We start from the raw sequence: 23,065 nt of genomic DNA, 5'->3' as shown, positions 1-23,065 counted from the left end.
TAGTCACTAAGAAAGAAGTACAGAAAGGAACAAGGACAATCTTAGACGTTACTGGGGTCAAAGATGATATTAAAAGAAAAAAAAAAAAAGCCAGGAGTGGCAGCACACGCCTTTAATCCCAGCACTTGGGAGGCAGAGGCAGGAGGATCACTGTGAGTTCAAGGCCAGTCTAGGACTACAGAGTGAGTCCCAGGTCAGCCTGGGCTAGAGTGAGACCCTACCTCAGGAAAAAAAAAAAAAAAAAAGTAAAATAAAACAATGAAGGCAAAATAGCTAAAATAGATTTCATTAAAATCTACTAATTATAGGTTGGCACTGTGAAGGTCAGTGGCAGAGTGCTTGCCTAGCATGTGCTAAGGCCCTGGGTTCTACCCCAGCACCCACCTTCTTCAACAACACCCCCCCAAAAAGTTAAAAAAAATAAGAAATGCTCACAGAGACTTGTTTTACCTACACATATAAAGATCATGACAAACATTTTGCTAACACTATAGTATACATCTACCTGGCACAGGTAAGAAAATGTCTCTGGTTGAAATTATTTACATGTGTAAAAGATCAAGCAATATACCTCCTTTCTAGGAAGCAGGAAAAGATGTGTTAGATTAAATGCTATACTTACATTCCTACCAATTTCCCTTACAAAGACTAAATTCTTCAAAGATCACTCAGGCTGTAAGGTCACATGGACAGTCAAGAAGTAGAACCATGTAAAACCCTCCAGTGAAAATATTTTGTGTATCATTAGCTAAATTACTCAATTACAAAGTACATAACATTAACTAAGTTACTAAATTACAAAGTATTTTAAGTTTGACACATACTTACTGCCTAAGTCATCTGTCCTAGTTTTACATGAGTAGCTTGCTGCTCACTTGAAGAAGTAAGCGCAGGCTTTATTACTTCTATCATGTTAAGTACAAGAAACAGATCAAATTGATAGATGAAAAAAGTAAAAATCAAAAAAAAAATCGTCTTACTACACTATTACAAGGGGAAGGTTAGGGGTTCACTATAGCAGCGTTTCACAACTGCAGTCATGAAACTCTCATGTTTCATGAATTAACACAAATAAACACAGACATACCCTGAACTACCCTATACTCTATTTTCCGCTACAATAAAAACTCACATACATAAACAAACAAACAAAAAAAAACACCCAACACACACAAATATAATACAATTGGCTTTTAAGAAAGTGTGCTGTTAAAAAAAAAAAAGTGTGCCCTTTGAGAGATCATCACATATTCTAATACTACCTAAGACCCTACATTTAACATCTATCAATAGCCTTCATATTATAGCTGGTTAATCTAGTAAGTACTAGAAAAATATATATTTTCTAATAAAGTTATAGTTGCAATAGTATTTAATTGTAATTGTATATCCCACTAGTTAATAAAAATTTGGAATTTCTAATGGTAATCTGTATAACCATTTTTCTCCTATGCTTTAAGCATACAACATACTTAATGCTTTTTTCCTATTTTATCAATACACTACTCTGAAAGTGTTCTACAGTTAAGCTAGCTCTAGGAATCATTCTACTGCATATATTCTGTTGTGCCCATGAACATAATGACCACCATTACACTTGGTTTCACTATCATGTTTCTCTAATTATACTTGGTTTTCAGTAGCTGTAGACAGAGTCACACTTCAGTATATAATACTAGCACAGGAGACATATCAGTTAACTACAATTTTTCCTCCTTTTTTTGTGACTGTGTCTCACGTAGCCCAGGCTGGCCCCAGACAAACTAGGTGGCTGCCCTTGAACTTCTGACTTTCCTGCCTCTACCTCCAAGTGTTAAGATTACAGCATGGACCACCATGTCTGGACATTTTTCTCATTCAGTGAATTTAAGATATAAAGATAGATCAAGTGCTCTGCCTATAAGGGATCACGACACGGTTAAACCAAAACCAGAAGATGACGGCAGCCATGGACTCAGCTCTGCTAAAGCCTGGTTTAAAGTATTTTGCATAGTACATTAGGTTGTAAGCTGCTTTGAAACTGCTTCTTGAGTAAGCTTCAGCATTCTCACTAGGACTAAGGCACTGATGGATTGCATAAGATTACAATAATCACACAGAACGAAGGGCTGAAAAGCTAAATACCCCTCTTAAGTTATACACCTTCCTATCGCCGTTCGTTGGTAAGAGGCTGAGTCCCACGGAACACGTGTGAGTTGTGTGAGTAGGCCTGCACTGGACACGGGGAGACAGGAGGTGAGGGCCTTATTCTACCCGTGGGGCATACAGTGTTCAGGCTGAGCCAGGACAGCCCTGGCGTCATTACAGTAGAGCTTTGACAATCGCCTTACTTTCTTCATCTCAACTGCCACATGTTACACTTAGGGCCTCTCACAGCACTGTTCTTAAGAACATACCATTTTGCCATGCTTGAGTAAAAAAGACTACACTGATTTCGGGGATCATTTCTATAGTTCGACACTGGGGCAATTTCACTGCAGAGCAGCGGAGCCCGCAGGAGGCGGCGCGGCGTTCTCCCCGAGCCTTACGCTGCTCTGCTGCAAGTGCCACATGCCATCAACCACCGTTCCTGCCCTCCTTTGGGAGGCCTGCAGGGAGAGAATGCAGTCTGTGGGGAGCAAAAGAAAAAGAAAAAGCCTTGGGTAGAAATTAAAATCTGCTGGTCTGAACTGCCAATCTGAGTGAGTAATATGCAAAGACTGCAAACACTGCGTGGACTCGTTTCTGCTGAAACACAGAATCCCCCACGTTACTCCCTGCGCTGGCAGGGAGACAGTAAGGTTTCAGTCAACTTCAAGCTGGTCCCCCTTTGAGTCATCTTGGCTCCGTTTTCTGTCTGAATAGTTCACACCCCACTGCTGCTCAACCCAGAAGCACTTTCTGCATGCGGCGGGCGGCGACGCTGGCCTCGTCCTCCGAGTCGGACTCGCTCTGCGACGTGGAGCTGGGCGGGGCGGAGCTGCAGGGCGAGGAGCACTCGGGCGAGCACAGGTAGTGCATGAGCGGGAGGCGGTACTTGCCGCAGAAGTCCACGAACTTAATCTGCCTCACACAGCAGTCGAAGTACACTCCTACAAGGAACACGCATCGTCACTACACGCAGGGAGGCTTTTTTATTTAAAAAAAAAACAAAAAAAACACCTTTTAAGTATTCTGGAGAAATAAAAAAAAAGTTTTCTTTTTTGTGTGACTCAGAAGCTGAAGTAATGGTCCCTTCTACACACAGCACAGCACACAGAGTTGCAGACATGGAAGTTTGGCTGCTAGGAGAAAGGAGATTTATCATACAGCTGAATGAGAAAGGCCACTGTTTATTTTCCATCTTTTCTTTGAGGAACTTGGGGACCAGTGGCTAATGCAGATTAGAGGATACCCAAAGTATCCTCCTTCCATCCCTCAAGCCATCTCCTTGGCATTGCCCCACAGGCTGGCCTTGAACTGGCTAACCAGGCCTTGACCTCCTCATCCTCCTCCTTCCTCCTCCCATGAGCTGGGAATACAGGTGTGTGCCACCACGTCTGGCTCCATTCTTACCTACTGCAAAGGGCAAAACTAAAAGAAACCAAACACCATCTTACATGTATGCAGGTTCTAAATGCTGATTCACTGATGTCACTTTTTTCACATAGAAAATCAAATTTTACCTAGTAGTTTAAAATTAGTACTCATGGGGCTAGGGAGGTGGCTCTGAAGTAAAAAGTGCCTGATTATAAAGCCTTCCAGCCTGGGTTCAAGCCCCTAGCTATCCACAAAAAGTCAGCCAAAGGTATTCATTTGCAGCAGTAAGAGACCCTGACAAACACACATGCAAGTCAATAAAAATAATTTTTAAAAACTAGTATTCAGCTTGAAATCCTTCTCCCTGTAGACCAGCCAACTGTAAGCTGGAAAAATCTGCACATGCAGCCCCATGGGAGACAGAAGCATCAGCAGTGAAAACAGTGGACACTGGAAGCCTCAAGTTTGGCCAGATAGGCCAAGTGACTGAATGGATGCAATAGTGGCATGCGTGCTCTGAGGAAACCAGCTGCTCTCTAACTGGACTGGAGGCCCGCTCTATGGGAGGGAATATATACCTGGTACTGAGTACTTAATCAAAAGCCTATGGCAGGGGAGGTTATGAGCCACAGGGTATGTATAAAGCCTGCTCTTGTCTGGATAAATGCATATATTACTCTCACCAAATTGCCCTGAAAGCACTACACTTAATGTTCATACTCGTATATTAATGCTACTCTCACTTCTGGTTAAAGAAGCTTCTCTTTTCAGATGGTGGTAACTACTGGGATGGCCCAAAAGGCAACACAGCGCTGAGAAGAAGTGAGACAGGAGTGCTCAGCACTGAAACATCTCTACTACACCCTCTAAGACTCAGGGTCCATTGCGGAAGAGGTGGTGGAAGAATGTAAGAGCCAACGGAGCGGCACCACTCCTTACATGTAACTGTCCAGACAGAAACTGGCCTCCATATCCCATGACCTCACAGTGCCTAGCATATCTTCACAAGACCCTCATAATAGCAGAAAAAGACGATGACATCAAAATAAAGAGACTGAGAGAGAGGGAGGGGATATGATGCAGAGCAGAGTTGTGAGGGGGAAAATAGGGGAGGGAAATATCATAGTTTATTGTCTGTAAGTATAGAAGTTGTCAATAAAAAAAATAAAAATAGAAAGCCTGGTATTCAGCTTATTTGTGGATTTTGTTTTTGTTTTTGTTTTCTCAAGGTAGAGTCTCCTCTAGCCCAGGCTGACCTGGAATTCACTATGGAGTCTCAGGGTGGCCTCGAACTCATGGCCATCCTCCTACCTCTGACTCCCGAGTGCTGAGATTGAAGGTGTGTGCCACCATGCCCAGCTTCATTTGGTTCTTAAATTTAGTGAAGTAACTATGGCCAGGGCTAAGAGGAAGGCAAAGACTGCCAGGCCTCCAGGCTCTAGGTGGTCCCTAGAAAAACACTGCACACTTCTCACACACAAACACTATCCAATGGCTTCAGTACATCCCAACAACTCTGTGTTCTTCCGACTCTAGAGGAATCACCACAATCACCTAAGCTTCCCAACTACTGTCTCAACATACAAAGACGTAGTCTAATCAAAGAAATAATGACTTTTGTCTTCCCCCCAATACTTCCTCATTAACCTTTTTTTTTTTTTTTTTTTTTGGTTTTTCGAGGTAGGGTCTTACTGTAGCCCAGGCTGACCTGGAATTCGCTATAGAGTCTCAAGGTGGCCTCGAACTCACAGCGATCCTCCTACCTCTGCCTCCCAAGTGCTGGGATTAAAGGTGTGCGCCACCACGCCTGGCCTCATTAACCTTTTATGGTTATACAAAATATATATAGCCAATAGGCCAAAATACATTCCCACAACTGTATTAGCTTCCTGAAAACAAATAAGGAACTATGGAGCACTTCTGAGACAAAATAATACAACACCATCTTGTCATTTTCAAGCTCTCTAGCTATACAAACAGAAGACATCTCAGAAAATAAAACTACTTCTGACTTACGGTTCAAGTAAGAATCTGAAGCCAGGCGTGGTAGCACGTGCCTTTAATCCCAGCACTCGGGAGGCAGAGGTAGTTAGTTGGCAGCCACCCTGAGATAACTTAGTGAATTCCAGGTCAGCCTGAGCTACAGAGACCCTACCTCAAAAAAACAAAACAAAACAAAACAAAACAAAACAACAACAACAACAAAAAAAACGGGGGAATGTGGAATGATGATTCATTTTATATCTGAAATCCTAAATCTAGCCAAGGCTGACCTGGAATTTACTATGCACTCTCAGAGTAGACTTGAACTCACTGCGATCTTCCTACCTCTGCCTCCTGAGTGCTGGATTAAAGGTGTGCACCATCACAACCAGCCTCTAAACGGATAACTAAAAAAAAAATTTATTTTTATTTATGAGAGAGAGAGAATGGGTGCACTAGGGCCTCCAGCCAGTGCAAACAAACTCCAGACACATGCACCCCCTTGTTCATATGGCTTTACGTGGGTACTGGGGTATAGAACCTGGGTACTTTGGCTTTGCAGGCAAGTGCCTTAACTGCTAAGCCATCACTCCAGCCCCTTTTCCAGCAAAGGGTAGACTGCAAGCAGACTAAGCTCAAACCAGGAAGGGGGGGAGAAGGGCGCTATTCACACTCTGACCTAAAGGAGTCCTTTAGGAAAGGAGCCCTACAGACCCATGTAGACTCAGCACTTTCATCTGACACAGCCCTGCGGCCTCAGCTTTTAAGAGCAGATGGTCAGAAAGGCCCAGAGATCTCTCTCTCTCTCTCTCTTTTTTTTTTTTGAGGCAGGGTCTCACTCTAGCTCAGGACGACCTAGAATTCACTATGTGGTCTCAGGATGGCCTTGAACTCACAGCGATCCTCCTACCTCTGTCACCCTCCTGCTGGGATTAAAGGTGTGCGCCATCACGCCCAGCTTTTTTTTTTTTTTTTTTTTAATGAGTGTCTCTGAGGAATTTAGTCCTTGTTTTTCAGTTTTGATTGTATAATAGTTTTAAGACACAATCCCTGAGACTCTGGAAAATCTCACCCAGTTTTATTACTACACATATTTCCTCAGTGTTTACATTTATCCTCAACACTAAACCTTTTGTATACCTGTAAAAGTGGATGTCTTAAGGGAGGGGATATGGTGGAGAGCAGAGTTTCAAAGGGGAAAGTGGGGGGAGGGAGGGTATTATCATGGGATATTTTTTATAATCATGGAAGTTGTTAATAAAAATTGGGGGAAAAAAATGGATGTCTTAAAAAGCAGTATGAAAAACCCAAGATAGGGCTGGAGAGATGGCTTGGTTTTTAAGGGGTTTGCCTGCAAAACCAAAGGACCTAGGTTTGATTCCCCAGGACCCATGTAAGTCAGATACACAAGGTAGGTCATGCATCTGGAGTTTGTTTGAAGCAGCTGGAGGCCTTGGCACACCCATTCTCTCTGTCCTCCTCTCAAATAAATAAAATTAAAATTTATATTTAAAAAAAGTCAAAATAAAATGCCCTATTATCAGTCATCAAGTGCTACTCCCTTTACATTCATTCAGGCTTCTTTTTCTACTATTCTGACTGTAACATTTAAACCAAACAATCACTGATCCAACCCATTTTGCTCTCCACCTGAAGTTTCCTATCTTCAAGCTTAACTCATTAAAATCTAACTCATCCCACAAGAATCATCTCATCTTTTCCAGAACTCCTTAAATGGATCCAACTTCCTCTGATTTCCAATAGCATTTTGAATTTCTCAGGATACTTTCACCATTCTGTCCTATATAATTTGTTTAACTTCTCCAGATGCTCTAACTCAATGGGCATGCATTCAGCCTATTTTCATACAATTTTAATCATATCTTTTAAGAGTAACTGACACAAAGAAAGGTAAATCTAAGAAAATGTCTTTCACATGAAAGACACCCAGACATTTCTGGTTAAATGTATATACTATGCTTATCAAACTGCCCAGTAAGCACATCTCTTAATGTTCATATCTATATATTAATGCTACTCTCACTTTTGGTAGAGAACCTTCTCTTTTCAGATGGCAGTGACCTTGGGATGACTTAGAAGGCATCATGGTGTTGGAAGGAAGTGACTGAAGTGCTCAGTACTGCAACATCTCTATCACACCTTCCAAGGCTCAGGGTCCATTGCAGAAGAGGTAGTGGAAATAACGTAAGAGCCAAAGGAAGGGTAGGACTCCTTACAACATGCTCCCCCCAGACACAAAATGGCCTGGATATCCACGACCTCCCAGTGCCTGACACTACCTACACAAGACCATCATAAGAGGAGGAAAAGATCATGACATCAAAATAAGAGAGAGACTGATTGAGATGGGGAGGGGATATGATAGAGAATGGAGTGTCAAAGGGGAAAGTGGGGAGAGGGAGGGTATTACCATGGAATATTTTTTATAATCATGGAAGTTGTTAATAAAAAATTGAAAAAAAAAAAAGAAAGATACTCAGACATTTAAAAAATTCTTATTAAACAACTAGTGGTTTACACTCACAGAGAAATCTTTTCTGAAAGAAGTCTTAGCTAATTAAAAAGACACACCATCAAATTTTAAAACCAGTGGGATGATGAATAAATACATGAACAATGGATTTACTTACCTCCACATTTTGGGTTTGGGCAATTGATGGCTGAACCCAAGTATTTGAGAAGATTCCCAGGAAGATCATAGGGAGTGTAAGAAACATTTCTGATCTTAATGGTCCGTGCAGCTAATTCCAGCAGAGTTGGAGGGTCATAGGTCAAATCTCTAACAAAACGAACCACCAGTGGATTTCCTCTTAAACTCAACTCTTCCAAATGAACAAGGTTTAGGATCTCTCGAGGCAGGTATGTCAGCAAGTTATTGTGGAGACTGAGGGAACGAAGTGAATGCAGCCTAGGGTGAATGTAATACAGACATCAATGGCAATGAGTGAATCAGCTACTAAGGAAGTTAAGTTTATATTAATGTGTGAATTTTTTATGTATGTATAGGTAGAGTCTGAGAATCCCATAAAAATGAACAACTAAGATTAAGGTCGGGGTGGGTGTGATGGCTCACACCTTTAAACCTAGCATTCTGGAGGTGGGGGCAGGGTTACAAAATGAGGTCCAAGTCAGCCTGGGCTAAGGTGAGATTGCCTCAAAAACAAAACAAACCAATGATTAAGATCAACAGAAGGCAAATTAAAGGGTATGAAACTAGCTCAGAGCTGCAAATACAGAAAAGACTTTTGCCCTAAGTCCTAAAGCACTTAGAAACTTAAAGAGTACTCCCAAGTTCTAGCTGATAAGAGCTATATTTAAAGATTTTAGGAAGCATATTTTATCATGCAGACACCTCTCAAAAAGGAAAGATTTCAAGTGTAATAGCAGCAATTTTTTAAGCCTCATTAGGCTGAGAATATTTTACATTGAATATAAAATTACTAAGCCCCATAAAACTCAGTGAAACCTATGCCAAATTAACAGTCTTGTTTGTTTTTGAGGCAGGGTCTTATTCTATCCCAGACTGACCTGGAACTCCCCCGTCATCCAGGCTCCTGGAACTCAGAGCCATCTTCCTACCTCGGCCTCCTAAACTGGGGGCCTAGGTGTGAGCCACACACCTGGCTCAATACTCTATTTTCTTTTTTTATTTTTGACCACAAAAAGCAAGCTACATAAATATTCTGACCAGAGCACATAAAAATAGTGCTAAAAATGATCCAACTCACAGCAAACCTCAGAGCCATAATTACACTATTTTCTTTGGGACTACCTCATTCTTTCTTCTTTGCCTTGTCCTTTTCTTGTGACAGGGTCTCATTAGATAGCCCAGGATGGCTCTGAACTTAAGAACCTCCTGCCTGAGCCTCCCTAGTGCTAGGGTTACAGGCGTGCTCCTAATTCTTTTTAATATATAAAAAAGGTGCGAGAACACAAGACAGCAATTCCTAACCAAGGATGTTCGTGCATACCCGAAGTGTCTGAAACTACTCACTGTGAAAGTTGAGGAGGCACACTTTGGATTTTGTTGTCACATAAAACCAAGTAATTCAGTGAAGGAAGATTTGCTAATTCTGGTGGGATTTCTTTAATGAAGTTTCCTCCAAGGTATAAACACTCTAAACTGGAAAAGTAAATGGAAAAAAAAAAAAAAGAAAACAATAAATAAAAGCTGGAACGGTACTCCACTGTTTCTATAATGAAAACATTTCATCTACTGATTGAGCAGATGTCTCACTTAAGATTTACTATGTGCTATTCAGTTTCCAGAGACACCATACACTCTTCAGGGAGCTTATATTATCTCAGCAGACAAGACTTACCAACGAAAGACAGTATTATATAGTTGAACACAAAATAAGCCACAAAATAAACGTTCATGATGAAACAGCCAAAATAAGAGGCACAATTCACAAGAACTGGGAGGAGGGGAGGAAAGAGGCTCAGCAGTTACGGTACTTGTTGGCACAGCTGCACCCAGGTTCACATCTCCAGTAACCATGGTCAAAGTGACACGTGTCTGAAGTTTGTTTTCAGTGGTTAGAGGCCCTGGCACACCCATTCTCTATCTGCCTCTTTCTCTAAAAAAGAAGAAAAACACTTTCCCACAGGGCTAGGATTTCAGCTGGGCTATGAATGTAGCCACTTAGAAAGAGGAGACTCACGAGTGGAGTCTCAGTTCATATACTTTAATGGAATGGAAGAAGGGAAGTCTTCCGGAAGGATCCAGAGACGGGCTGGACAGGTAGGTCAAAGGAAGCCTCACTTCCATGCCAGCATTTTCCTCTGACAACAGTATCAGTAGGAATGGGGAGACCATGTGAAGTCTCTACATTTTCCCCTTTACTCTTAGTACTGCAAATGCATTCTTCAGAGATCGGCTGAATAAATGATCTGTATAACTTGCCATTATCATAAAGCTAAAGTTCCAGATAATTATCCTGTTTACTAACAATTTAACATTTTAGACACAGTACTCTGTGCCAAAACCAAGTGCTACTTTCTGATGACTGCAAAAATGTTTCTTCCAAGTGATTATTTTAGGGGGTGGTAATCTTTACAATATACATAAAATATACATAATATACATAAAAATAAATAAAATCTACATATACACACAGAACTTTTCCATTACTATTATGTTTGCTTGTTATTCTGTTAACTCAGTAGACCTCTTATCCTTTTAAAACTAACTTTAAATTAAAAAATAGTACCTTTAACGTGGGAAAAATATCCTACTACACTGCTACCCAAACTTCCAAAGTAAGATTTCCCTGAGACTTTTAGAAGTTCAAAATTCAGGCCCCATCCAGTTGCGCCAAATTAGAGTTGCTGGAAGAGTGTGAGGAGTGGCGAGCGAGCTCAAGGTATAATTTTATCAGATAAAGCCAAGCTGCCCAGCAAAGCTATGGCTATTTCCAAGTCTACAATTAGCACCTGAGAGCGAGCACTCCTCACCCATTACCTCAACACTTAAGTGTCATCATCTGGCTTTAATTTCTTGAAACAATTAGATGGGATAAAACCTGGTCCAGGGGATGGAGAGAATGCTCAGTGGTTAAGACACCTGTGGGCAAAGCCTAAGGACCCTGGTTCAATTCCCCAGCACCATAAAAAGCCAGATGCACAAGGTAGCACATGTGTCTGGAGTTCATTTGCTGTAGTAGCTAGAGGCCCTGGTGTGCCCAGTCTCTATCTCTTCCTCTCTCTCTCAAATAAATGTTTGAAAAACAAAAAACTTGGACCTATTCTGTACATTCAATTTGCAGATTAGTATTTCCCTAAATATCAGTGAAATTTAGTATATTTCTAATGTTTCTGGTTGTGGCAGTTTGAATGATTCAGGAATTTTACTGAAGCTTATAATTTAGATCTCTAGCCAGCTAGCTGGAAGAGGTGTTACTGTGGACAGATCCTAGGGTCCAATCCTAAAATGTGAGGGACAGATTTAAAATTTCTAACAAAAGATATAAAGTGCTTGAGCTTTGCCTGAAGTTCCTGACACATGACAGTTTATGATATTGGTGATGGATTTTTTTCTCTCTGCCTAGAGGCCGGCTGCTTCTGCCATTACAGAACTTCCCCAGCATCTGTAAGCTTCAGTAAATCCCTTCCTCCATAACTGTGCCTGGTTTAAAAGTTCATCCCAACAGCATGGAGCTGACTACTACAGAACTGGAACCACCAGTGAGATGTTGCTGCGGTGAACCTGACCATGTAGATTTTGGTCTTCTGGAACTTGTGTTTTAGAGAAACAGGCATGGACTTGGCGCTTACAACTGAAGACCCATTCCAGAGCGGTAAGCCAAGTATTATGGACCATTCTGATGAGAGTTTAAAAATGCTAAGTACAGAAAAAAATTATAGTTAGAGGCTTGGCTTATGAACTTTCTAAGAGAAAGAAAAGACTACAAAATACGTTGGTGGAATTGGGCTACTGACGTAAGGGCTGGCTATGTTCTGCTGCTGAAGCCCAAAGTGTTTGATCAAGGTTAAATTTGTAATGCACTGATGTTTGGTTAAAGTTGAGACTGAAAAAAAAATTTAAGAGTTAAAATTGAAGAAAATTACAACAAGCTTAAAATTTACTGACACAGAAAATGGTTTTAGGTTACTGAAGCTGCTACTGTCAAATACATTAACATTTGGAAAAAAAGATGGTCCAACAATTTTACATTACATGAAAACAATAAAAAGATGCCTCAGAAAAAGCTATGACTAAAATACAAAGTTACGCAGAGCATACATTTAACAAGACCTGGAATTCACTCTGTATTTTCAGGGTGTCCTTGAACTCCCAATTATAACTGTACCTATGTCTCCTGAGTACTGGGATTAAAGGCAGGCATGCACCACCATGCCCAGCCATTTTCTCATGGGGTAAGACAATTTTCATTAATGCCTTGGGTGTTTTGTTAAATGTATGCTCTGCATAACTTTGTTCCTTTGTGGTCTAGAAGATGATGTACTTATGTTCATGTTTTAAATGTATGAAAAGCATGTGCACTGAGTTTATAAAGTGAGCAATTCAAAGATTGTACTGTCATTATTTGTCCTCTTACTGGTGGTTAGTCTTTTACCATAACTATGGTTTTCCCTTCTTCTGTTGAGAGTTCTGTCAACTTTGGCTCAACAGAAGCTTTACTACAAATATGTCCTGGTTTCAGACTCCTAAAACTCCCTAATGAAGTATAACATAAGCTGATTGTTTAAACCCAGTGTGCTTTGAACTACAGCTCCTGATTATTGGAGCTCCAGCCTGTAGTTTTATTTTCATTATTAATTTCATTCAATACCAGTTCCACCACTTACAAATATAAAAACTTGGACTGCTTCTTCAAAACAGGGTAAATTATACTGCACATAAAATGTCTAGTCAACAAATATGAATAGCCACATGGTCAGTCACCATTTTGGGAACTGCAGTGTAATCATAATCAATGCTGACCTAAAGAAGCTTAGTTCTAGTGAGTGCTGCTTCGTAGGCAGACAGCATTTCCGTGCTAGAGGGGAGGAGGAGGCAATCAGAAAGAAGGCAATGGGGCAATTTTCTAGAATCTCTTGGGGCCAGAAAGTTTTCACTTAAGAGATAAAATGTGAAGAGAGATGTGAGATGACTCATGAACCCTGAAGGGAACGTGATCAGTGTGTGAAGCCACTGGACAGCTGGTGTAGAGTGGGGTGGGAATGAGGCAGTCAAGAGGTAGTCTGGGACGGATCAGAAAGTCTCTTAGGGATTTTACATGTTATCCTAGGTATGATGGGTTTTGAAGGAAGGCTGGTCATGTAACTTCATTTAAATTTGAGGATTACAATTAGCTGGAGGCGAGCATGACAGGAACCCAAGACAATTGAAATGAGAAATGACTGATTTGCTAGGTGAGTTACTTTCTCCTTGCTGCGTCAAAATAGCTGACCAGAAGCAACTTAAGGAAGGAAGGGTTCATATCAGTTTATGGTCTGAGGGTTCCGTCCACCATGATGGGGAAGGCATGGTGGCAGAAACCTGAAGCAGGTAGTCACATCGAGTCCACAGCGAGGAAGCAGACAATGATTTATGAATCCTTATGTTCAGCCACCTATCTCCTTACTATATAATCCAGGACTGCAGCCCAGGGAATAATGAAGCCCACAATTACCATAGATTTTCCACCTCAATCTAATCAAGATAACCCCCTACAGGCATGCCTGGAGCCTAATTTCCCAGGTCTTGTCCAGTTGATGACATAAACTGTCACAGTACATCCCTGATCAACCAGCACTTCAAAAGCCATAACCTTCCGCTGTTGTCTCCACAGGCTTGTGGCCATCTCCTACAGCCAAATACATTAAGTTCCAGAAGTTCAGAAGCCCTCATAGTCATCAACACCATCCCAACAGAGGTGAAAAGTCCAAAGTCTCTTCTAAGACTCAAAGGAATCTCTGAACTCTGAGCTCTAAAACAAGACCAAAACTCAGCAGGGCAAAACTCTAATAAAAGTTTAAGCTCTACACCCAGCATCTGGAGCGCATGCTGAACTCTGGGCTCCAACAACACTTTAGCTCTGTGCCTATGGCATCTCCATCTTGGTGTCTCCATTGTAAGTTGAGGATTCCTTCCTAGTTTCATGCAGTGGAATCTCAAGACCTGCTGCAGTACCTCCAACCCTGCCACACATTGCCTGGCCCCAGCGGCTCTCTAGATATATGAATCAAGACTCCACGATCACTCTGACCCCTTGGAAACTTCCAGCTGTGGGCGAGTTTTTCCCTTGGCTGGGTCTGGGCTGGGTTGGCAGAAGCTTGAGGCAGTTCCTGGCTACATTCAGCCCACAGTGAGGAAGCAGAGTAATGAATCCTTGATTCCAGCCAGCTCTCTCCCTTTTAACAGTCCAGGACCTTAGCCCATGAAATGGTGTCTTCCCCTGTTTGGCTAAGTCCTTCTACCTTAATGAACTTAATCAACATAATTCCTCACAGGCAGGTCCAGAGGCTGGTTTCTGAGGTGACTCTAGGTCCTGTCCAACATAAACCATCACACCAGGCACTGCGTTGCTGGGACAGAACACCTGACCAGAAGCAGTTGATGAGAGGAAAGGGTTTCTTTCAGACTTACAGCTTCACCATGGAAGCTGGCTCACTTCGTCATCTACCACAGCAGAGACAGAGAACATCCAGAACTCAAACTGGCTTTGACCTCACAGGAGGCTACTCTCAAGAGCTGTCTCCAGTGACATGCCTCCTTCAGAGGGCTCTGCCTGCTGAAGACTAAGGAGGAAGCTTATGGGGGGACATTTACACTCAATCCACATCGGGCCTACCTTTCTCTATTACTTTTAACTTACTGGCATTTTAAGTGTCATTCTTATACACAGGGAACAACTTAGAATGTTTGGATTTATGTTTTCTTCTACAATGGTATCAACGTCTTTTCTCCTCCAGTTCTCCCTTTTGCTGCTGCCACTTTTTCCTGTTGTTCACTTCCTCCCTGCTGTTGGAGCTGCCGGTGTTCTTTGTGTTTTGCTAGCAAAAAGCTCCTTCAATTCCCTGTGTGCTCTCATTCCCAAATACTTGCCCATGCTCCACTGTCCGTTCCTTCATATCATTTTCTAGCATTAGTTCATTCTACCTTCATCTTCTATCAATTTACTGAGTGAAGTTTTTATTAAGTCAATGATTATCCAGATTTACTAATATCTTTTAGTGATTACTTTGTTTACTGTTTTTGATATTTCTTTTAAAATTCATTTTTCTTGGAGTACATCCTTTGATTAGTTCCTCCACCAAAAGGATTCAAGGTTGTTAAATCTCTGTGTCTTTCTGGTGCTATTTCTTTGTCCTCTCTGTGTAACTGTAAGTTCAGATGGGCATAACATTCCACATTAGAATTTACTGTTCCAGGGGCTGGACAAATGGCCTAACCGTTAAGGGCCTTGCTTGTGAGACCTGACGACATGGGTACAATTCCCCAGCACCCACGTAACCCGATATGCACAGGGTGGCACATACATCTGGAGTTCATCTACAGTGGCAAGAGGCTCTGCTATGTCCTTGCTTGCTTGTTCTCTATTCTTCCATCCCTATCCCTCTCTCAAATAAATTTTCTCCTTTCATAAAAATGAAATATTCAAATTTCCAGGAAAATGGGTATATCAGAAAAGGATTATACTAAGTGAGGCCCAGAAAGCCAAATGCCACATGTTCTCTCTCATATGTAGATCCTAGCTACAAATGTGTAGACTTGTATGTGAGTCAGAACAAAAAAGCAGTAGCAGAGGCCAGAAAGGGGCTATAACGGAGGGAGAAGGAAGATTTAAGGAGAGGATATTGTGTGTACATATGTAAGTAGATGGGCAGATTACTGGGGATGCAATGGCCTAAGGGAGGTAAGGGGAAGGGTCTGGGTAAAGGAAGGATGGGAGAAAGGGTAATCAAAATTGAAGATGTTACCAATAAGCCCTACAGAAACCTACTTTTTTGGATAATGGTGCATCAAAAGGCACAGATTGTTACTAGAAAAATTTCAGTGCCAATGATGGGATACCTTCCAGTGAGTTGTTGACCAGGGAGGTCCCTGATGTCCCCAAAACATTACAGGCCATTGCCAAGGCTCCTGATTTCCCACTAGAAATAGAAGGTAAGACCCTATTGCTAAAAACTCCACATGCTTGGGTTGCAAGGTCACTGAGAAATCAAGCTGGAGCTGAGCTGAAAACCTCCTTTCTGGGGACCAGCTGAGAGAAAGCTGGAAAAATCTATTCTACATGCAACCCTATGGCTAGAAGAAGTCATCAGCGGTGGTAAACAACAGTGGACACTGCAAGCATTAAGTTTGGGCAGCCAGGTCAAATAAGCCAGTGGGTGCAATAGTGGCACATCGTGGGGGAAACCAGCCACTCTCTAACTGGACTGGAGGCCCGCTCCACCAGAGGAAATGCATGCTTGGTACTAAAGACCTAGTCAAAAGCCTGTGGTGGGGGAGGTCATGAGCCTTAGGATTGTAGCGCCTGCTGGTGTCTGGCTAAATGCACGCATTATGCTCACCAAACTGCCAGGTAAGCACTTTGCTTAAGATTCATCCCCATACATTAAAGCTACCCTCACTTTTGACTAGAGAAACGTCTCTTTTCTGATGGCAGTGACATCCGGGATGACTAAAAGGGCATCACAGTGCTGAGAAGAAGTGACAGAGGAGTGCTCAGCACTGAAACTTCTCTATCACACCTCCAAGGCTCAGAGTCCATCACGGAAGAGGTGGTGGAAAGAATGTAAGAGCCAAAGGAAGCGTATGACTGTTTATACAGTGCAATCATCCAGACACAAAATGGCCTGGATGCCCATGACCTGACCTGACAGTACCTGACACTACGAACCCAAGACCGTAACAGAAGGAAAAGATGATGACATCAAAATAAGAGACTGGTTGGGAGGGGATATGATGGAGAGTGAGTTATGAAGGGGTAAGTGGGGGGGGGGGGGAATTTTCATGGCTTATTGTCTGTAATTATGGAAGTTGTCAATAATTAAAAAAAAATAAAAATAAACTACCTCCACAAGACCATCATAGGAGGAGGAAAAGATCATGACATCAAAATAAAAGAGAGACTGATTGAGATGGGGAGAGGATATGATGGAGAATAGAGTTTCAAAGGGAAAAGTGGGGGAAGGGAGGGTATTACCATGGGATACTTTTTATAATCATGGAAGTTAATAAAAATTTGAAAAAAAATTACTCTGTAGAGCTGAGTGTGATGGCACACACCTTTAATCCCAGCACTTGTGAGGCAGGTGTAGGAGGAATGTAGTGAGTTCCAGGCCACCCTGAGACTACACAGTGAATTCCAGCTCAGTCTATGCTACAGCAAGACCCTACGTCGGGGGGGGGGGGGGGGGGAAAGAAAAGATTATTCTGTAGCAAAAATCAACACTGAAGAGGCGGTGTGGTGGCACACGCCTTTAATCCCAGCACTTGGGAGGCAGACATAGGCGGATCTCCATGAAGTCAAGGCCACCCTGGGACTATAGAGTGAATTCCAGGTCAGCCTGATCTACAGTGAGACCCTACCTCAAAAAAACAACAAAAATCAACACTGAATTTTACTCTCTGAAAGTATCAATGAAAAACAAACCAAAACAAAATTCTGGGCAGACTGTTTTGATGCTGCCAAGTATGGTATAGTAACACTTATTCTTAGAAATCCCTGTTCTCAATGATTAAATTCACTTGAATACTCAGAATTCAAGTAACAAAATTATCCTGAAAAAACAGACTATTTTAATGAGAATACTATAAGGGAGGTAGTTAGCATATATGAAAATCAATTAATAAAGAATTCAATAGTGAAATAACAAACTTTAGTGAAAGAGAAAAGACGGTTAGAGGGAGTCTTAAGGGAAAATATAGACATTGACCTATGTGCTCAGCCGGTCTTTCAAACTGCATGGTATGTCCTCCATGATTTCACTGTGGAACCCAAATTTTAGCATGGTAGCTTTAGGAAGTGGTTTTCTCTGGTGGTAGGTCACTCCTCAATGTCTTCTCTCAATGCCTTCGGAGTAGGCAGGGGAAGTACTTACACAGAAAGGACTGCCAAACCCCGGTGGTTACTGTGACTTGAGTAGAGAAGGATCTACAATTGTAAAATATACCCAAGCCCATGATTTTGAAACAATGTAGCATAAATTCTCTTTTGCAACTCATAAGCCACTAATCAGAACACCTTACCAGAATATAAAATTTACCCATCAGAATTATTCCTCACTTTCAAACTCAAGTAATTTCCCAAGTTCTAGGGAACTGAAATCTTTCAACGATTCAAGGAGAATTAAACTTCTAAAACACACTACTGTTCCAACATGCTTTTCTCAAGGTGGCACAAGAATCTGGAGTCTCCTTACACTGGCTAAAGGCCCTGGTGCACCCATTTTCTCTCCCTCTCTGCCTCTCATAAATAAGTAAAAATAAAATATTAAAACCAAACATGCTTTTCTGTAATTAAAAGGAAATTAATGCTGAATTTAAAGCAAAATACTGTTTAAAGTTTGTGTTTGTCAATCTTACACCTCTATTAATTAAAGTTGGAATAATTCTATCAGTATGATAAATGTAGAAGAAAAATTATTTGCTTAATTTATAGAATGAATTTTTCCTATCTTTCCTGCTTAGTGTTAAGGGACCAATCTTAAATTTATTTTTTGAATAGTCCTTTTCAATCATTAAAAATAATTAAGTAGGGCTGGAGTGCTTGAGGTACTTGCTTGTGAAGCCTAAGGACCCATGTTCATCTCCCCAGATCCCACATAAGCCAGACACACAAGATGGCATATGCATCTGGAGTTTGAATGCAGTGGCTGGAGGCCCTGGCATGCCCATTCTGCCCATTCTCTCACTCTCATTAAAAAAAAAATAGTTAAGTGCATGTTTTTTCTTCAAGGGTCAATGACCCACTGAAAATGTACTGAGCCCTCATAGTGCCAATCAACTTTAACTACAGGTATACATAAGGATGCTTTTTTGAGCAGGGTGTGGAGGCACATGCCTTTAATCCCAGCACTTGGGAGGCAGAGGTAGGAGGATCACCATGAGTTTGAGGCCCCCTGAGACTACATAGTGAATTCCAGGTTAGCCTAGGCTAGAGTGAGACCCACCTTGAAAAACCAAAAAAAGAAAAAAAAAAAGTGCGTTTTTTGCTTTTCCATATTTAACAGACATCCACATTCTCCCCACAGAACTCCTGTGCAGCACTGAGACTCAGAATACAGCCCATTCTACACAGCCTTCAAGACATGCTGAGCCCTCAGTTGCCTAGTACAATGCCCGGCTTTCAGAATATTGGCAGTCTTCTTGCCTCTGGGCATTCACACTGTTCTTTCACCTGGACTGATCCCACTGGCTCACATCCTGGTTAATCCTTATTGTAACCAAAAATCATGGCAAGCAAGTCTTCACAGAACCTGTATGCACTGTTGATTTAATAAGAAGGTTTATAAAGCCTTAAGTGTTCTCCTTGGTTAGTACACTAGTTAGCCCCATGAAGGCCAGTATTCCCGGCACTTAAGATAAGTGTCTAAGCCAGGTGTAGTGGCGCACACCTTTAACCCTAGCACTTGGGAAGCAGAGGCAGGAGTACCACCATGAGTTCAAGGCCACCCTGAGACTATATAGTGAGTTCCAGGTCAGCCTGGGCCAGAGTGAGACCCTACCTCGGAAAAACAAAAAAAGGCAACAACAACAGATGTTGTCCAACATTACAAGTACTCAGTATTTTACTGAGTAGTTTAAACATCCATTTGCCGAGAAGCAATTGGAAGAACATCTAGTCGGAATGCCTCATTTTGTAGATTAAGCTGCTTTGGATAAGGCATGCTAAATGACCTGCCTAAGGCTGGGACACCAAGGGTTCTTACTCCCAGGCCACTGTTCTTTTCACGATATTTAAGGCTGGGGCTCTTTCCAGAACTACATTCTTTTACCTCAGAAAATCCAATAAAAAAAGGTGAAATATTTAACAAATGGAAGATGTTTCTTTACTCTTGTTCTACCAGGAATTTGTCTGTTGGGAAATTTAGGACACTTTTATGATACTATTTCAGTCCCTCCTCCTTCAACTAACATTACTAAAAAAGCAGGAGGTAAAGCAGCAGATAATTCTTGGAAATGGGAATTATATTCAAGATGGGGATACAGAGAAAGTAGTGTTGAATAATTGTCCCGTTGGCAAAAGTGAGTTCTGCAATAAGACTTTATAGAGTGAAATCCCCCCCCCTTTCCAGGTAAAAGGAACCCCACCTATGCGCAGGCATGGTATCCACTCAACACACGTGAACGATACCTGGTACCCACAAGTTGCTTTTCTTACATGCTGGGAAAGTACAAAGCCCACTAACTTCATAAAAGGTACTGTTGGGATTGCTACAGAAAAGGGGAGCTGGAAATAGCACAAACAGCAAGGGGTAACCCCGAAGTGGGCTCTATTGACAGTTATGCTCACACATTAATGCTACTCACTTCTGGTGAGGGCAGCAACTCTTTTCAGATGGTGGTGACCACTGGGGAGACTCAAAACTCAAAGTCCTGATAAGCGACAATGGGGTGTTCAGAGCCAACAGAGCCACCTCTATTACACTCTCCAAGACTCAGGAACCATTGAGGAATAGGTGGCAGAAAGAATAAAGTGCAAATGAAAGGGGAGTTCTTATAATACTGTCTTTCTAGACACAAAGTGGCCTTCATATTCATGATCGCTCAGTGCCCAACACAACCTACACAAGACCTGCTTAACAGAAAGAAAAAAATAGGACAACATCAAAATAGAAGAGAGACTAACTGAAAAGAAGCGAGAGAAAGTCAGGTAGCTTTGTTAGGTACTTTAGGATGACAAGGCCCCAAAAGTAAAGGCAGGAATGTCCTTGCAATCTCCACTTTGCTAGAGATCAAAGAAGAATCTGGCTTCTGAATTGCTTGCTTAAAGGAGTTCCTAAGGCCTGTGTTTTTCCATTAATAACCCGAATTTAAATCTAACTCTGACGCTGTGTTTAGTTAAGTTTAGCCACCAAAACTTGGCTGCATGGCTGGTCTCTTCCTAAGCCAGTCCCTAGCCCAGAACAATCAGCCCCCACTATGGCTCACCGGAGACTGAAGGGAAAGCCCACAATTCGGTTCTAACTACACCAGCGGCAAGTCCTCAAGGTTCTGGGAAGTCTGTCCTCCTCTTGGCCCAGGTGGGTTGACAGGAGGACAGAATCCCTCTCTGCCCCCTTCTGCCCTCAACACGGTAGTTCTCTGTACTTTTTTTCTTTTCTCTCTAAATTTCTTTTCACTTTTCTTCCAGGTCCACCACATGGGTTCTCAGACCATGTTGGTGTATCAATTTTCCTCCTTTGGTATTGTACTCCCTAAATAAATATAATAATTACCCTTCTCAATTTGGTTTGCCCAATTGTTTGGTTAAATACAAACACGAACTCCGGGTTTGAAGCCTCTATTCCTAAACTCCAACTGTTACAAAAGGGATCAGTGGAGGGCGGATTTGGGAGGAGGGGAAAGGACCGGTCATGGGAGGGGATTATGATTATGGTATATTTGTTTCTACTAAAAAAAAAAAGTTTTAGGGCTGGATAGATGGCTTAACAGTTAAGGCGCATGCCTGCCAAGCCTAAGGACCCTGGTTCAATTTCTCAGGTCCCACGTAAGCCAGATGCACATGGTGGCGCATGCGTCTGGAGTTCTCTTGGCAGTGGCTAGGGGCCATGGCGGCCCATTCTCCTTCTCTGTCTCTAATAAATAAATAAGCCAGGCATGGTGGCACACGCCTTTAATCTCAGCACTCAGGAGGCAGAGGTAGGAGGATCACGGTGAGTTCAAGGCCATCCTGAGACTCCATAGTGAATCCCAGGTCAGCCTGGACTACAGTGAAAACCCTACCTCGAAAACCCAAATAAATAGTTTTAAGTAAATAAAAAGGAAAAATGACAAAAGAGAAGTATGGCTCCTTGGAAAGAAGTGGTTCAAGTTGGAAAGGGAATGGGCAGTGGGGGAAAAATAGGGTGGTGGGAGGTGGTTATGATCAAGGCGACACTGTCTGTATATGTATGGCGGTTCTCAACATACTCTAGGGAAAGAATAAAAGGGGCAGGTCAGGGCATCTCCTACGTCATCCTTCTAGACACGTACTTTGATCTACAGGCCTGGAAAACCACGGGAAGACTTGTGAGTTAAGGAAGTGACCCCCTTAGGTTTACATCTGTTAATGCGTACCACACATTGGTTCACAGCTCACACTCTCCAGGCCCGAGATCAACAAAGACGGCAAAAGAGCCTGGGTGGGTGGGTGGGGGAGGGGAAGGGGGGGTGAACAACGCAACCCCAAAACCGTGTGCACCCACGCAATCCTGTTAGCCCTCCCCCGTCCATATCCTCGCTCCCCAGTTCAAGAGAGCCCGCAAAGGGCCCAGTTACGTGACAAACGTCTGGTGCCACTGGGCCTCAAAGGATCCCCATCCTCCCCCTCCCCCTCCCCCACCCCCACCCCCACCGTCCATCAGGGGGGCCGCCCAGCTCACCTCTGCAAATTCTCGATCTCGGCCGGGATGTTCTGCAGCTGGTTGCCGCCCAGGCTGAGCGTGTGCAGCGCCCGCAGCTCCAGCAGCGCGGCGGGCACCTCCTGGAAGCAGTTGCCGCTCAGGTTGAGCACCTGCAGGCTGCGGCAGAGCGGCGACTGCGCCAGGCCCTTGGGCAGCGCGCCGGGCCCGCCGAGCCGGTTGTTCCTGGCCAGCAGCGTGCGCAGGCCGCTCAGCGCCAGCAGCTCGGGGCCCAGCGCCGTGAGCGCGTTGCCGCTCACGTCCAGCAGCTGCAGGTGCGGGAAGCCGCTGCCCAGCGCCCGCGGCAGCGACGCCAGCCGGTTGTGCGGCAGCAGCAGCCGCAGCAGGGCCTCGCGGGAGCCGCGCCGCTCCTCGCCGCGCGCCTCCAGCTCCGACTCCAACGTCTCGGTGGACACGCTGAGACGGGACCAGTTCAGCTCGGCCTCACCGGACTCGTCCATCCCGGGCGACGACGACGACGACGGACTCCTCGGTTCCTTACCTC

At 43.0% G+C, this 23,065-nt stretch overlaps 1 protein-coding gene and 1 pseudogene across 1 annotated transcript; one reads left to right on the top strand and one right to left on the bottom strand.

The window, feature by feature from the left end:
- Nucleotides 1-233: 233 nt before the first annotated feature.
- On the bottom strand, nt 234-23,054 carry Lrrc58 (leucine rich repeat containing 58). The gene is made up of 4 exons (XM_004666844.2): nt 22,543-23,054; nt 9,497-9,625; nt 8,133-8,410; nt 234-3,071 (listed from the first exon to the last, which is right to left on the bottom strand). Exons 1-4 carry the CDS (start codon nt 23,019-23,021, stop codon nt 2,863-2,865), a joined length of 1,095 nt encoding a protein of 364 aa, XP_004666901.1. The 5' UTR covers nt 23,022-23,054; the 3' UTR covers nt 234-2,862.
- LOC123460324 lies at nt 2,420-2,617 on the top strand (annotated as a pseudogene).
- Nucleotides 23,055-23,065: the final 11 nt, after the last annotated feature.

Source organism: Jaculus jaculus, chromosome 4 (genome assembly GCF_020740685.1).
Source record: "Jaculus jaculus isolate mJacJac1 chromosome 4, mJacJac1.mat.Y.cur, whole genome shotgun sequence".
Classification (NCBI taxonomy): Eukaryota; Metazoa; Chordata; class Mammalia; order Rodentia; family Dipodidae; genus Jaculus; species Jaculus jaculus.
The sequence above is the reverse complement of the archived record's forward strand: the minus strand, read 5'-3'. Positions and strand labels throughout refer to the sequence as shown.